Consider the following 16,068-nt stretch of genomic DNA (forward strand, 5'->3'; position numbering starts at 1 on the left):
GTCTAGTCTGCTTTCTGGGCTCTGAGGGAGGCCAGGGACTTTCCCACCAGTCATTCCTTTCCTTAGCTTATAACAACTCCCCTCAAATCCACTCTGAGGTGCTTTGTTCCAACAGTTGTATAATAGCGAGCCTATGTTCTCTGTGCCAGATCTACTAGGAGCAGATTCATCTCACCTCTGGCCACCTGGCTGCCTTCCTGGACCAGATAGATGACTGACAGCTGATAAGCACTAGATGCACTTCCCCCTGACAACCCCTCTTAAGACTTGGTGAGTGCAGGCATAGGAGGTAGTGCTGGCATCTGGAGGACAAGGATTCTCCCCTTAACTGTGGCAAGGAGGCTCATATCACAGTCTGCTCCTTCTGTCACAGAGAAAAGACCAGAAACTTGGCAAATATAGGGTAGCACCTGTCTTTCAAGGTTTTTGTCTAGTCACAAAAATCTCAACTATGTGAATTAAAATCCCAGCTCTGTTACCTTGAGCAATTCACTTAACTTCTCTGTTAGAAAGGTACCCAGTAGTGTGAGAAGTGGTCAGAAAGCATGAGATGTCTAGGATGGCATTTGGATGCGGTGTTCAACTGATGTAAACAAGATATTCTTACTCTGAAATACTGAGAATATTGTTTGGAACCTGCTCCTTCGCCGCCACCCCCCCCCCCCCCCCCGCAGTCTTTCTTCTTGTGCTGGCCTGGTCAACATTTCTGTTGTCGCTGAGGATTTCAGTCCTTCCCTTTGGAAGGCGAAGCCATTGCTTACATCTCTGCTCTGTAGCCTACTCCAAGAAACCCAGGCATAAGAAAGGCAGTGGCTTGTGGCCCAGGAACACTTTTGGGGTCAGGCTGAGGCCTGTCTTACACTGTTCAGTTGAACAGATGGTCTGTAAGTGGCCATTGGAGGCTTTGACTTTGGAAACTGCCACCTTCACCACTGTTTGAAGCCCAATTTCCCTGAGGTTGATGTACTTTTGGACAGTACTGTGCAGAATTCTATCATTACACGTCCCAGGATGGTGGCTGTCCCCATTCCTGCCCAGAGAGGCCACTGGACATGATGACCTGGGAAACACCCCTGGTCAAGTTTTCCAGTTTGTTTGAGTGAGGGAGGCTGAGGGAGGCCCTTGGGTGCAACAGGGAGGACTGTCACACACTTCTCACCCCCACCGCAGTGGCCCTAAGACTTCCTGTGTGCGCGTGAACATCATAGACGTAGAACTAAAAGACATGGGAGCAGATACTTTCTGGAGAACCCTACCAATCTGGGGACATCCATGTGAAAAAGTTACTGTGTCAACACATTAGCAGAAGATAACACCATCTTTCTCTACTGAAAGAAATTCCACTTTGCCTTTTGGTCCTTCAGCATTCAGGCTCCACACATCTTTGTCCCTCTGGATTAGCTCTCTGAACCGTGGAGTAAGGGTCAAGGACACTGCTATCTGCAAATGCTCCCTTCCAGGTTTTTGGAGGTGGACAACTGGGATGAGGGGAGAGTGGGTGGAGAGGGAGTGACCAGAGGATAGCTGGAGACAGAGGAGGGAAGAAGGGGCTGGCCTCTCAGTGCACTGGCATGAGCTAAGACCTGTCCACTCAGCCTCTGCAGAGACCGTCCTCTGCCCCTCAAGGGCACATGCCTCATCCTTGGAACTTCTTCATGATCCACTAGGATCAGCTCTAGCTCAGGCAAGACCCAGTCCCTCCACTATCCGCCCTAGTGGACTATGGGATGCTGTCTGACCTAGGAGTTCGTGGCAGGCCTTGGGATGGGGAATGCCTTAAACCACACTGAGGGATTGAAAGGTGACTCAGCAGCAGGTAAAGGTGCTTGCCACCCAACATGACCTCCTGGGTTTGATTCCAGGGGACACACACGGTGGAGGGAAAGAACCAACTCCACAAGTTGTGATTTGACCTCCACACATGTACCATGGCATGGTGTGGCCATGTTCACAATCAATCAAACCCTCCCTTCCTTTCTCCCCTCCCACCCCTCCCCACATGCAAACACACACACAGACACAATAAATACATGTAAAAGATCAATAAAGCATGCCAAGGGGATAACTCTCCTCTCGCTCCCAGTTTCTCTGGTGCAAACCGGCCTATCGGAGAACTCCAAAGCCCTAAAGGCCATAGGTGACAGGACTTGCACCACCCCCCATCCAAGAATGTGAAACACCAGCAAACGAAAGTCTCATCCAAATTAGGAAGCAAGCAGCTCTGTCCCATTTGAGTGCGGCCATCGGGCTGTGCTGAGTGTTTGGTTTGCCCACGGGTCCCTTCAGACCTACAATGTTCTCAAGACTGAGCTGATGCTGATGCCAGCCCCTACTTCAATGCCAGCATGCCGTCAAACACTGTTTCCTAAACTCAAATAATGCTTCCCAGTCAGTAATGGGCTCAGGGCCCGCAGCTGACCTCAGCTCCAGGAGCCCCCTCTCCCAGTCTGCAAGCATAGCTCTCTCCATGAGGGTGGGGGGATGTTGCACAACTCAGTCCTAGGTCTTCTCACAGGGGCTCTGGGTAGGATGCCAGAGAAGGCTCTGCCAGACAGACACCAAGGCACAGCATGTACTGCACAGATCAGAAAGCCAACTCTCACCCACAGTAGGGCCATGTATGCACCAAGGCCCCTCAACAGGGAGCCCATCCTGTAAGATGGAGGGAAAGCGATGGCTATTCCAACTCAGGCTATGGCTACAAGTAACCACCAAGAAGACTGCAGCTTCACGCTTTGACAGTGACCCAGGTAGACACAGGCTCCCCAACTTTCCCACCCTCACCCTCATTTACCTTCTTGGGAGAGGATGATGAATTTTGTGGTCTTGAGTGTCTTTCCATTCAGTGTCCAGGTGACAGTGGCCGGTGGGTCAGAGGTCACCTGGCACTGGAGTAGCAGCTTCTCCCCTTCTGCCACATGGACATCTTGTAGCTTCTCCTTGAAGACTGGGGCCGAGCCTTGGCTCTCGGGTCGCTTTTCATTGCCTGTGGCTCCGGCATGCCCTCTCTTACAGTTCACATCATTCTTAACCTCCTTGAGTTCTTCTTTCCCAGCTGGTTTCAGGGTCTCGGCAGGCTTGGCATTGGCCATGGGCTTCAGGGTCTCAGTAGGCTGAGCATTGCCTACAGGTTTCAGGGACTTAGCAGGCTGTGCATTGGCTGTGGGTTTCAGAGTCTCAGCAGGTTTGGCATTGGCTACAGGCTTCGGGGTCTCAGCAGGCTTAGCACTACCTGTGGGTTTCAGGGTCTCAGCCGGCTTGGCATTACCTATGGGTTTCAGGACCCCACCTGGCTGTGTGTTGCCTACAGGCGTGGGGCTTTCCCCAGCCTTGACGTTCAAGACCTCAGCATTGTTGCTGCCATTTTCTGCCAGTGACTTCTTCTTGCTGCCCAGCACTGAGCGGAAGTCTGGGGTGGCAGCTTTTGGAGGTGGGGCCTTCTCAGGAATGGGGGTCTTAGGTGTCCCCTTCTTGGCTAGGACAGAGCGGAAGTCAACCTGCTGGGGGCTATGCACCTTCCTCTCTTCCTCGGACACTGTCTTTGGCTTTACTTGCCGCTGAAGGTTGGCGCGGAAATCCATCTGCTCAGCTGGGATCTCCTTCAGGTCTTCTTCTGATACAGTCTTGGTGCTCACCTTCTTTCCCAGGAGGTCACGGAAATCCAGCTGCCCCACCTCCTGCTGGCGGATAGCCTCTTCTGTGTGCAGCCTGGTCTCCACCCGTCTCTTCAGCAGCCCCCTCACGTCTTCTCCGTCTTCCTCCTCTGGCCAACCCTGCCCTCTTGCTGGCCAGCCAGGCCTCAGGGTCCCATCATGGTCACCATCACCATGAGCACCAACTCCTCCACCACCACAGAGGCTCTCACAGCCGGCAGGCTCCCGCCCCCTGCAGCAACCAGTGAAGGAAAAAGGGAAAGTAGCAAGAGGAAAAGGGGCTGGGTAAGGCAGAAACGTCAGGGGAGAGCAAATCCCTGAGGGCGGAGGGCAGAGAGGAGGGGGAAGGGGACGTGGGGGCTGGCCAGGCTGTGTTTATAGAAGGGAACATTGGTGAGAGGCGCTCACTTGCCTAGTTGGTTTATTATATCGGTAATGACTTCAGTAGCCTTATAAGGGTGTGTGCAAAAAAAAAAAAAAGAAAAAGAAAAAGAAAAAAAGAAAGAAAAAGAAACACACACCACCCCCCTTGCCTTCCCCTGCCCTCCCTCCTTCATCCCCTTCCAATCTTTCCCTTTGGCTCTGGTAGCCTCAGTAGGAGGACACAAACAATCCCATGCTTCAGGGCCAGGAGGAGGGTAGCGGGTGCAGGGGGCTGGCCAGGCAACTCCCTGGGGGCACTCACCGTGGTGGGGCTCTGGTGGGACTGTTTTGCAGCATGAGTGACACCTGGCAACTGCACTCGCCAACCCGGTTCCTGATGAAGTCAAGGACAGTACAATGAGGGCTATGAGGCTCCCTGGGCAAAGGACCTATTCAGCCCAGGGCTGTAAGGAGAGAGAGCAAGGCAAGTGTAGACTTGGTCATGGGCTGATGGACCATCCGGGAAGAAGGAGGCCTAGGGCTTAGCTGTGGCATCCAGACTTAGATTTAGGGTAGAGCGCTCACTCTGTGGTCAACCTTAGTTTTATAGTTCTGGATTAGAAAGAAGGGGGAGGAAAAGAACTATTTGGAACAGCAGCATGTACAAGTGGAAATCCTTTCTCAACACTATCAATCGATCACCCAGTCCAAGAATAACGGCTGCTGGGGGCTGTGATGAAGCCGCTGGTCTATACAGACAGGCCCTGCCCAGATGCCCTGTGATCTGATCCCTTACTCCCTTGAAGAATGACAGTTCCTTCCCCAGTGGCTGAATTCTCCTTGAAAACAGATCCAGCCTTCCCTCATCAACTGGAACATGCGATGTTGTTCCCTGTTAAAAACCTAACAAGCGTGTCTCCCAACATGGGTGGCCCTTTCTTTTCCTCCTTCAAGTGGGGAGGGCTCTGGATTCTTTACAATCATAGGACTTTTCAGCCTCCAGGGGTGCATGTTGAGGCCCCTCTTCTCAGGCAGGGGCTGAGTGGCTAAAGGTGGATTTAAAACAGATCAGTCCTCCAGCCTCCGAGGCTGCCCTCTGCTGGCGTTTTAAAGTGACGTTTAGGGAAGGGGCAAGTCTGGGGATTAAATGGGTAAATCCTACCATTCCTAGGGCTGTGTTTATCCAGAACGGTCTGGTCCTCACGACTGCCACACACTTTGTCTTGTTCTCTACAACATGCCAGCTAAGTTTAGAGAGTGTAGCCAAGCACAGGAGGCTGTGCAGATTATGCAAGGCCGTGCCAGGACTCTCAGGTCCCATTCAGTCCCCTAGATGCTAATATCCTATGACAGACACAGCATCTGTCAGCTTTAGAACCTCTTCCTTACAATAACCCACCTCATTCCATCTGCAGTTCTAACAGGTTAGAGGAAGCACTGTTCTTCTAAGACAATGGAGTATCTGAAGATTAAATAATGTGCCTAAACAAACAGAGTTGACTAGCAGAGACAAGGGCCAGGACCTGGATCTACCTACATACAAGACTCACGGCCTGCATGCAGGTCCTACACTGTTCATCAGAACCAGTTTGCTCTGGGACCTTCGTGTGTTTCACACATAAGTCCACTGGGTAGGAACCTACATCTCGAATCTGGGAATATGTGCTCATGCCTCCTGATGCCACTGTAGTATGCCTATCTCATTTTGTCTGGTACTTCCTTGTGGAAAGAAGCTAGCAGCCTACATTGTGGTTCTGCTCTCAGGGTCTGTGGGTTTGCTCTTTATTCTTGGGGAGGGATCCTTGTGAAACTAGGGAAGATCTATTTGCTCCCGTCAAGGCCTCTCTCACCTGTTCGGGCTTCTTCCTTTGCCCTGCCTCTTGCCTTTGCGTTACCCCAAGCTATGCCTATGTAGATCCCTCAGCTCTTTCATTCTCTCCTGTCAGCCTCTCTAGTTTGTCCCTTCTTCCAGGCCCACGTTCTCTGAAGCTACCAACTCAAGGAACCTGAAGAGTCCAGGCTATACCTGTACTTACCAAGCAACTGTTAGTGCCAGGCTGTGAGCATGATCCCTGGGGCCCTGATTCTGCCAGTCACTGGGCAGTGTTAGGCCAGCCTTTCCCTGCTTCACACTGGTCCATGCCTGATGCTGGCATAGGACAGAGCAAGATGACCAATGGATGTTTACTTGGTAACTCTTTTCCGCATGTCCTCACTGAGTGTCCTCTTGTCATAAGGACAAAACCCAGGTGTAGAGATCAGGAGCAAACTCCAACTGGATGGCCCCACTTTACCCACACTCCCAGGCTGTGAGTCAGAGAGTTGAGCTGCTTGCTCCCCATGGAAGGAAACAAGTAAGGGCCCCTGTCATCATCATGATCTGTCCCCATGGTGGAGAATACATACAAAGATCAAGTCCCCAGGGCCTCTGGCTCCACCTACTGCCAAACCTCACCAGAAGTCTCTAGACAGTTGAGGTGGCAGAGTAGCGGGACACCATGACTGGGCTACTGGGGTAACTATTCCTAAAGCCTAAACTTCAAACCTTTACTGGCCTTTAGGGCAAGTCCTGAGTTATTCCGGAGCCTACAAAGCTCAGACAGACTCTTGACTGGGATCATCTACCAGCCAATGGGAACAGCATCTCGAGACAGCTTTAATATTACCCACACTCCATTACAAACGTGGGCAGAGACTGAAGTCCTGCCCTGGTGTTGCCACACAGGACACAGCAGTCACTCTGCATGCTGCACTTGCCACAAGCATGGAGAGCTTTGGCTCCCCTTTCCTGACCCCGTATAAGAAGCTCTTGCTCTGGTTAGAAGCCTTCTGTTGTATCCTACCCTAAATCACCCATGTATAGAATGATTTTATATACAAAGGTAAAGGATAGATGGGTTCTCTAACATTGCAGCTGGAATTTGGAATTGACTTACTGCTAGCTCTTCTCTTGATGAGAGCTTGCAAAGGGAAGGGAAAGTCAAAATTCACCCACATCTACTACTCCATATTAGAGAAACAGATCAGACGCCTTGGTTTCCTTCCAGTCACCCAGCCTTCCTTCTTGAATGGCCCTCCTCCTCCATGGGCTAGATCTGACTTCTGTCAGGACAAAGAAAGTGAGAGGGAACAAAGTCCTTGGCAGGCCTGGCATGCACTCCTCAGGAGAACTTTCCACTAACTTACTCCATTTTTGCTGGGGACAGAGCCAACACCATGGCAGTGGCCTCCTGGAGGAATGAGAAATTCAGACTTTGGGAGGAAAAGGGCAAAGAATGCATGGGTGTACAGGCCAGCATGAATTCCAGGTCTCCTAATTGCCAGTGCATGGAAAGACACTCCCATTGATAGGCTGTAGGAATGCAAGAACATCTGACTGAAATCAAAAGACAAGGGCTCGAACTTAGGCTCAATTTGTGGCCATGAGCAAGTCAGTGACCTGAGACCTTAGTGTCCCTCATTATTAGATGAGAAGGCTAGATAATTTCTGCATTCCTGTCCAGCTGGGATAGTCTACATTTTATGACTGTCCCCAAATGGTCCCAGACAGTCTGCCTTTTGCCCTTCCAGGGTAACTTCCTCTAAGGGTCTGCCAAACTTCTTATAGCCCTTCGCTTTGTGCCCTCTACCCCCTTCTTTCTCGGCTCATTTAACAGCCACGTCCTTTTTCACTGGCCAGGACTCAGTCTTTCTTTTTGCTTCAAAAATCTCACAAAAGGGAGCTGAAGGGATGGCTCAGCAGTTACAGCACTGCCTGCTCTTCCAGAGGTTCTAAGTTCAATTCCCAGCAACCACATGGTGGTTCACAACTACCTGTAGTGAGACTTGGTGCCCTCTTCTGGTCTGCAGGCACACATGCAGGCAGAACCCTGTACACATAATAAATAAATAAGTCTTTAAAAAACTCACAAAAAGCCAGGAGATGGAGGCAGAATAATCAGGAGTTCAAAGTTATCTATATTGAGCTTGAGGCTACCTGGAAAATATGAAATTGTATCCAATACCAAACCTACCAAACAAAATCTCACATTAAAAAAAACTCCATCTCTTATAGGATATCTAGCTTGATTGATACAAGTACCATCTCAAAGTACTGTTCCTTCATCAGAAAGTATTGTCGCATCAAGTCAGTTTCTGCTCTAGTACTGACCTAGTGAGCAAGGGTGTAGGCTCCCATCAGGCAGATTTGTCCCCCTGGTAAAAATGAAGTCAAGCATAAAGGCAAAGTCAGTTAACATATTCTAGGTGTGTGGCTGATGGTAACAGATAACTGTAAGAGGGTCCTTTATTTGGTTCAGATCCACAGAGCTCTGCCCATATGGGCATAACTTCCAAATAGACCCAAAGATTTCTCAGAAAGAATAGCTTTCTTTTTAAAGGTTTTTTTAATGCACTTCAGTATCTGAGGTGGTCTATTATGTAGCAACAGCTAGCTGATGTAAGCAAAAAGCATATGCTCATAATTATTGTAGGCACAATCCTTCATCACAGCAAACACCTTGGCACGTGGCTTACAGAACTGATCCCGATGAACATGATGGGCTCAGCATGGGGAATTGATAAAGTTCAGGAAGGGAGTCATGAAGTAGTCAGGCACCCACTAAGGTTATGTCTAGGACTAGATAAACAGTCATGTGTGGAGTCCCTGTGACTGAATACGAGTGGCTGCAATGAGGAGGCGCAGAAGGATCACGACATGTGTGCTCTGCGACTCCAGGACACGATGCCCTTGCTCCACCCTGAGACTTTGCTAGCACATCAGTCCACAGAAACTGTGAGATAGTAAAGTTTTAAGTTGTTAAGTTTGGGGTAATTTGTTACATAGCAACAAATACCTAACACCAATACATCCCCTTTAACCTCCATCCTCCTGTATTTCTACCTTTAACCCAGACCTTCTTTCTTGGCCACTTCTCTCTTGAGAGAGGGTATAACTTTGCAGTCCATGCTGGCCTCAAGTTCACCATGACCCTCTGACTCAGCCTCCCAAATGCTGAGAGACTAAGATGTGAGCTAGCAGGCCTGCTTCACATTTCTACATCTTTCATGTTCTGCATACACCACATAATGGGCCAAGTCAATATGTAATGTGAGAGGCTCCTGGGGAACTGAGCTCAAAGGGAAGAACTCTCCATCAGGGCCTGTTCTCTTCGATGGCATGGTAACCACACTGAGCCTGCATCAGCTGCTGTCTCCTCTGGCTTCCCAGTCCCAGCCCAGGAGTCAGGAGTCTGAGAAGGGAATGAGGAAGGCTGGTGGAACGTGCAGACTCACTTGAGGAGGATCTCATACTGGCCGGCATGCCAGGGCTGCACGCTCTTTAGAACCAAGGTGAACACGTCCTCATTCTGTAGCAGCTCAAAGTGGCCATTATCCTTGGAGAGGGATTTGCCATCGCGGAGCCAGTGCACAGTAGGGAAGGGGTCTCCAGCTATGGCACAGGAGATGAGGACACTCTGGCCCAGGGAGGCTGTCACTGAACGTGGCTTGCTGATGAACCAGGGCTGGGTGCCATCATGAGGCTCTGAAAGTAGGCAATGGAGAAAAACAGACATGGAGGTCCTTCAGCACAGAGTTTGGCACTCACTGAATTCTCTATGATGGCAAAGGGTGGGAAGACATTGTTACCAAAGAGTAAGTGGTCCAGAAGGTGGGGATGCAGACACAAAACATACTTCTTGAAAATCTGCCTTGGTTGTGTTACCAGAGGATAATGTTAATATGAATGTATGTAAGCCAAAGCCAGGGCAGCGAGCCCTGACAGCATGGAGTCCTAGGCTGGGTGCTCATGATCTCCATCCAATGAGACTGCTGGGAACTGTTGCTCACTGCATGTGTTTATCTCACCTTTCCTCTTAAAAAGGAGGCTTCTACAGGAATAAGGACTCAAAAAATGTGTAATCCATATCCTAAACCATCAGTACCAAATTGAGTATATTATCATTCAGTTTAGCAGCAGCCCCAGAGAGAACTGGGACTTCAGAAAGCTGGGACGGAAGCCCCACTCTGCAAGAGTTTGAGGTGGAGGCAGTGACTGCTTCTGAGGCTACCAGAGCAGTCTCCTGTGTTTCCCATACCTCTGGCTTTTGCAGAAGCTGTTCCCCCATGCACCCAAAGCAGCTGAGGTTCACCTTGCACAGTGAGTATGGCCTGGGTGCGGACTTCCCCGGCACTGTTCCAGGCCTCACAGGTGTATGTGCCCGTGTCCTCCGGGAACACCTCCTGGATACACAGGCTGTGCCGGCCACCTTTCTGCTCAAAGTGGAAGTCCTCTGACTCCTGGATCTCGTTCTCATTGTGGAGCCATATGACTTCTGGGGGTGGGTTTCCTGAGCAGAGAGTAGCAACAGAAAATTGTGAGAGGACTTCCCTAGTGAGGAAGCAACTGCACATTTAACATGCTAACACTGGGCTAAACATGCTAGCAGCGTCTCTGCCTCAGTTTCTTCACATGACCTGCCTTGTAGGACTGTTAAGAGAAATGACTGAGTCTATCTAAACTTCGCTGGCTGCCCACAGGATGGCATGTAGCGCAAAAAGAACACCCAAGCCTGAAGATGCTCTCTGCGCTGCACTGCCTCACATGGAAACCCCACGTGCAGGCGATGACAATTCCGAGGCAGCTCCCTTGCAGACCAGGAAGAACTGTAAGCACTGGGCCAACACACAAAAGTAGTCTCAGGACCCCAGCTTGCAGAAGGTTTCTAAACACAGCTGGTGGTGGGTAGCAGCACCAGCCTATGCTTCTGGAATGTGTTGGGGGTACAGATCAATGGCCATGTGAGGGTTTCATTAGATATAAAAGCTGACCATGAGGCTCTGCTCCAGAGGAGCAAGGCCCCTGGGGACACTTGAGAGTGAACAGGTGACCATTTGTCTGCATGGGTCAGACACATGTACGGAGGCCAGGTGCAGAGTGACTCTTATCTCTTCCAAGTGGACATCAATGAGACGTCCAATTGGCTTGGTAAATGTGGAAGAGACACAGCCTCTGTCTGGGACTGTCATGGAAAGGCCTTCATCCTCCAGGAACAGGGATCATCATCATCTCTTCAAGGACAAGTCCTCAGGTCCTGTCACAGGTCATCTTTATTGCTTTTGCAAGTCTAGAGGAACTAGGAAGCCAAGGTGGGTCCTCCTAGTTTTCAGAGGCACTGGTAGGACCCGAGAACCACAGATGCATCTCAAAGCACCTATGTCTACTCTGCCATGAGCGTGGATCTGGGACTTTGTGAACTTCTGCTATCCCCAGCAAGGGAGGAGAGCCTGGCTTGGGTGCAAGCCACATTTCTTTGCCTGTTGTAGAAGGATCTCTGATCATTTGCTTTCTACCTTAGACTTTTACTAGAGTGACTCGGATGGCTTCTGAGACTTGAGACCTCACACAAGTTCATTTTGCACCACTTAAAAACTTTCTAGAAAATTTTTAGGGTTTTTTAAGAATAGGCTTATACTGACTATAATTGGATAATTTGATTTCCTCTTTTCCTACTTGCAATCTTTTATTTCTTTCTCTTGCCTTACTGCTCTGGCTAAGATTTCAATCATTGTATTGATTAAGAGTAGAAAGACTCAAAAATAGAGGGGAGGCTATTTGGGGGGGAGGGGGCCTGGTGGGAGGAAAGGTAATTAGCAAATACAGTGAAAGTATATGATACTTTTGAATAAATTGTAATTATGAAACTCATGATTTTCTAAAATGAATATGTACCAATTTAAAAAAGAGTTGGGATTCTTTAAAACAAAAAAGTACAAAACAAAAAAAAACCCAAAAAAACAAAAACAAGACACCAAACTTTCCATTGGAACTGGCCACATTGATCTTAGCCATCTTCTTCCTCTTGATTATATAACCCTCCATCTATAAAATGCTACCCAGATAGCAGAAGAGATAAGCCAAGAGGCTCCACTTCCCTGAACCGCTTGCTGATGGTTCTGATGATTTTCTGGGCATCTAGGAGCAATACTCCATTGCCACATGATCACCCTCTTACACATCCCAAGGAGAGAGTTGTATGGACAGACCTGACACCTGGACTGTCATGGTGACCTGGCTTCCATCCATGACTTTGAGATCAGAGAGGCCTTGCAGGAAGATGGGTGCAACCGGCTTGCTGGGAGCTGGGAGCAGAAGGTTTTCCCTCTCTCCTTCACTTCTCTTTTCTGTGTGGTGGAAATAAAATGGGAGAGAAACATTCTTTCACAGACCCAACAAACACACTACATGGCAAAGCTGAGCTGAAGCTTGGTCTCATGCATGTTGGGAGGCCCTGGAGATGACTGGGGACAAGGCATGCCCCGTGTCACTGCTTGATGTGACCATGCTCTTGTCAGACAGTAGAGACTAAATGAAGTTCTATGGAGTCCTGGGCAAACAAGCTCTGCTTCCTCAGGAAAACCTCAGGGAGGAAGCGCACACTTGGCAACTTCATGAGGATTTTTTCCCTCTTAAGTTTCCTTACTCTTTTGAATTAAGTGATTCACTCACATGGCGCAGAATTCAAAAGATGCCAAAGGGTCTATGTAGAGTGTCTCTTCCAACCCTGCTTGCTCCCTGGCACTGTCTCCCCAGAAATAAACAATGCTGGATTTCTTCTTAATCTTGCCAGACATGATATATGTGTACAACACACACAGTTATCAAGAGAACAAACCTCTTTCTTCTCCTCCACCCCCTTCTTACCTCTTCTTTTGATGCTGGGTATCAAATCTGGAATCTCATATATAAGTACATACTCTACTACCGACCTATACTTCCAAGCCCATTTCCTTCCTTTTTTATTTTGAAAAATAAACTAAAGCTGGGTATGGTGACACATACCTATAATCCCTATACTCAGGAGACTGAGGCAGGAGAGTGGTGGGTTTGAGGCCAGCTTAGGGTAAGCTCATGCCTCAGCTAAACAAAGCAAAACTGCAGGGGGGGATGTGACTCAGTGAGTGAGCAGTAGCTCACCTGTGTAAGGCTTTGGATTCATTCTACAGCCCACCCCCTACATCAGACTGGAGAGCCAGAAAGCATCAGTGGGTGCCTGCAGCAGGAGGTGGGTGATGGATTAGAAAAGAGCACTAAGGAATGCTTAAGAGAAACAGAAATGTTCACTTTTTAGTTCGGGGTAAATGTTTCATGGATATAAACTTGTCTGCCAAACTCATTAAGTTCCACTCCTAAAATACATGCAGCATACTGTACTTTCATAATACTTCAGCAAAATCTGGGAAAGGGATGAAGGCAGTGTGCTAGCTAAGGCTAAAGACCAGCACAGCTCTCTGGGTGCGAGCATGGTCCACCCCCTACTCAGCTCTCTAAGGAGAGACTCACAGAAGGGCTTTTCCCTACTCTTGCCATCCTCCCCCAAGCTGCCTTTAGCCAATCTCCAGGAGGTAAGGTGCTGTCTGCTTCCAATGCAGGACAAGCCCCGGGTGGCCCAGTGTCTATACTCTCCCATAGCCTTTTGCTGTTTTTTCCTGGTACTATAAAGCGTAAGATTAGCAAGGCAGGTGCAATGGTTTGAACTTAATAAAATTCAGGGTGAATGGCATCAAATTATTATTATTATTTTTGTTTGTTTGAAGCATTGGATATCTATTTCAGGGTGATAGGCAAGCAAGCATTCTACATGATCCTTAAGAGTTATACTGAAATTTCACTCTCAGTATGGAGGCATTGGAAAGGGACTTTCTGGGAATGGGATAGGGCCATGTAGACACCACCCCTATGAAGGGATTAAAGGCTTTCTCAAGAGATTGATAAAGTTCATTGGATACTGGATTAGTTCTCTCAAGAGTGAGTCAGGTCTCATGGAACTAGATGGGTTAATGTGAGAGTGGGGTGCTTTAAAGTGAGCCTGGAAACTGCATTGGTCTGTCTTTAGCACACACTATTATATGCACGCACTCTACTGCTTCTTAGCTACGACATGACAGAACATGAAGCGTTCATGAAGACTTGGAAAACACCTGTGCCATGCTGTTTGACCTCTGGAAGAGGGAACTAAGATAAGCCTCTTCTTTTTTTTTTCTTTTTTTGGTTTTTCGAGACAGGGTTTCTCTGTGGCTTTGGAGGATGTCCTGGAACTCACTTTGCAGACCAGGCTGGCCTCGAACTCACAGAGATCCGCCTGCCTTTGCCTCCCGAGTGCTGGGATTAAAGGCGTGCGCCACCAACGTCAGGCTGATAAGCTTCTTCTTTACAAAGTATCCATCTTCGGGTATTTTGTTACAACAGGAATCACATGAGCACACTGGAATATCTCTAATTTAAAAATCCAAGTTTCAAGGGAGTATTTTGGGTATTTTGGGTCTCTGACACCATAGGGAAACAAATTCCAAACCTTTCCAACTCTAGAACTCTGGGGATAGTTTCCAGGGTGTTTTCTCTACCATGTTAATTTTTACCTGTGGCCACAGAAAGCAAAGCTCTCCCAGTCCAGCCTCTGGGACTGTGAAAGGATGAGGCCACAAGGGTTGAATAAAGATCAGATAAAGCCGCCTCTGAGCTGGTGCAGCATGAGGATGAGGTGTAGGCACACGAGAGCAGCTAAGACGGATGAACTCCATCCTACCTCTGGCCACCAGGTGGGGTTCTTGACACCCTGCCCCCATCTCAGGAATTCTCTTTTGATGGGGTGCAGCTGCTGGAGGGGTCTTGGCAGGAGGCTGTGGGAGTGGACTTAGGGAGCCTGTATTGGAAAGGCACAACTCTGCCTTATGTCCCTGCCTGGGTTGCCTGGGTCAGGAAAGCTGGCTGCCTCCGGAGGGTTGAGGAATTTCCTGTCTTGCACAGATTGAGAGGGCTCGAGGACAAAACGTTTCCCCCCTCCGGAGGACTCCCTGTTCCTGCTCTGCCTCTCAGCCCAAAACATGGAGCTCCATACAGATGGGCTGGAATTCCTTCGGGTGCTGCAGGAACAACTGAATTCAAGCTTGCTCGCCTTCCAGCCAGTGGCCGTCTGCTCTTCCAGGCCTCTCTCAGTTCTCCCTACTGCCTGTTCCCTCGCCTGGGGCTTCAACAAAGCCACAGTGCCCTGTGGATCTTGGCTGTTGGGGTCTAAGGACCCGTCTGTACCTAGCAACCTGCCCCAGGAGCTGAGAAGGGCATGAGGGCTGGTGGACTGGGAGCTTGCAGGATCTAAGGCCTGAGTGTCTGTCCTCTAGAGTTGGTCTTAGGTTTCTACTGCTATGATAAAACACTATGATCAAAACCAACTTGGGAAGGAAAAGGTTTATTTCAGCTTATAACTCTCAGGTCCTACGCCATCACCAGGGAATGTCAGGACAGGAAATCAAAGCAGGAACTGAAACAGTGGCCTTGGAGGAACGTTGCTTACTGGTTTGTTCTTTAAGGCTGGCTTAGTCTGCTTTCTTATTCCATCCAGGACCACTAGCCTCAGGAGTAGCACAACCCACAGCGGCCAGAGCCCCAGATATCAATTGTCTATAGACTGATCTTTTAAGGCACTCTCTCAGTTGAGATTCTCTCCTCTCAGATGGCTCTAGGTTGTGGCAACTTGATAAAAAACAAAACAACAACTAGGCAGCACAGGTCAGAAACCTGAGACTTGAAGCCAGATCTTGACCGTAAGTAGGTTTCTACCTGAAGCCCTACACCCTCATCTGTCTCTAGGGGTTGCATCATCTCAGGGCTTCACAAAGTTTTGAAGGCAGAATGTGAAAATAGTATGTGCGCCCACAGATGCTCCTCAACTTAACAATGGATTGCTCTAAGCTTACTATAAGTTAAAAAGTATCACATGCTGGAAATGCATTTGGTGAACCCACCCTACTGAGAATCCGCACTTAGCAACACAGCTCACTGCAGAGGACTGGCTGTTTGTTCCTGGGGCCACAAGGCCGACTGGGTCTTTCTGCCCTTTGCCATTGTTCACACTGCTATCTCAGGAAATGCTCAAATTCAAAATTTAAAATTTGAAGTGCGTTTCTATCAAAGGTGTATGGCTTTCACACCATCATAAAGTTGAAAATCCCAAGATGAACCATCCTAAATCAGGACTGTCCACACTCATTATCAATGGCATTCGTAGGAGAACTG

The 16,068-nt window shown here is 48.9% G+C and overlaps 1 protein-coding gene across 2 annotated transcripts in view; it reads right to left on the reverse strand.

Moving 5' to 3' along the window:
* Mylk (myosin light chain kinase) overlaps positions 1 to 16,068 on the reverse strand; it is a 176,552-nt gene that overhangs the window by 81,832 nt on the left and 78,652 nt on the right. For both annotated transcript variants that reach the window (XM_013114547.3, XM_021228014.2), the window contains exons 12-16: positions 12,042 to 12,179; positions 10,148 to 10,345; positions 9,291 to 9,540; positions 4,339 to 4,410; positions 2,795 to 3,885 (exon numbers count right to left, since the gene is read on the reverse strand). In XM_013114547.3, the coding sequence (XP_012970001.1) occupies positions 2,795 to 3,885; positions 4,339 to 4,410; positions 9,291 to 9,540; positions 10,148 to 10,345; positions 12,042 to 12,179 (1,749 nt within the window). The remainder of the gene's footprint in view (positions 1 to 2,794; positions 3,886 to 4,338; positions 4,411 to 9,290; positions 9,541 to 10,147; positions 10,346 to 12,041; positions 12,180 to 16,068) is intronic.

The sequence above is a fragment of the Mesocricetus auratus genome, unplaced genomic scaffold (assembly GCF_017639785.1).
Source record: "Mesocricetus auratus isolate SY011 unplaced genomic scaffold, BCM_Maur_2.0 Super-Scaffold_100008, whole genome shotgun sequence".
Taxonomy (NCBI): Eukaryota; Metazoa; Chordata; class Mammalia; order Rodentia; family Cricetidae; genus Mesocricetus; species Mesocricetus auratus.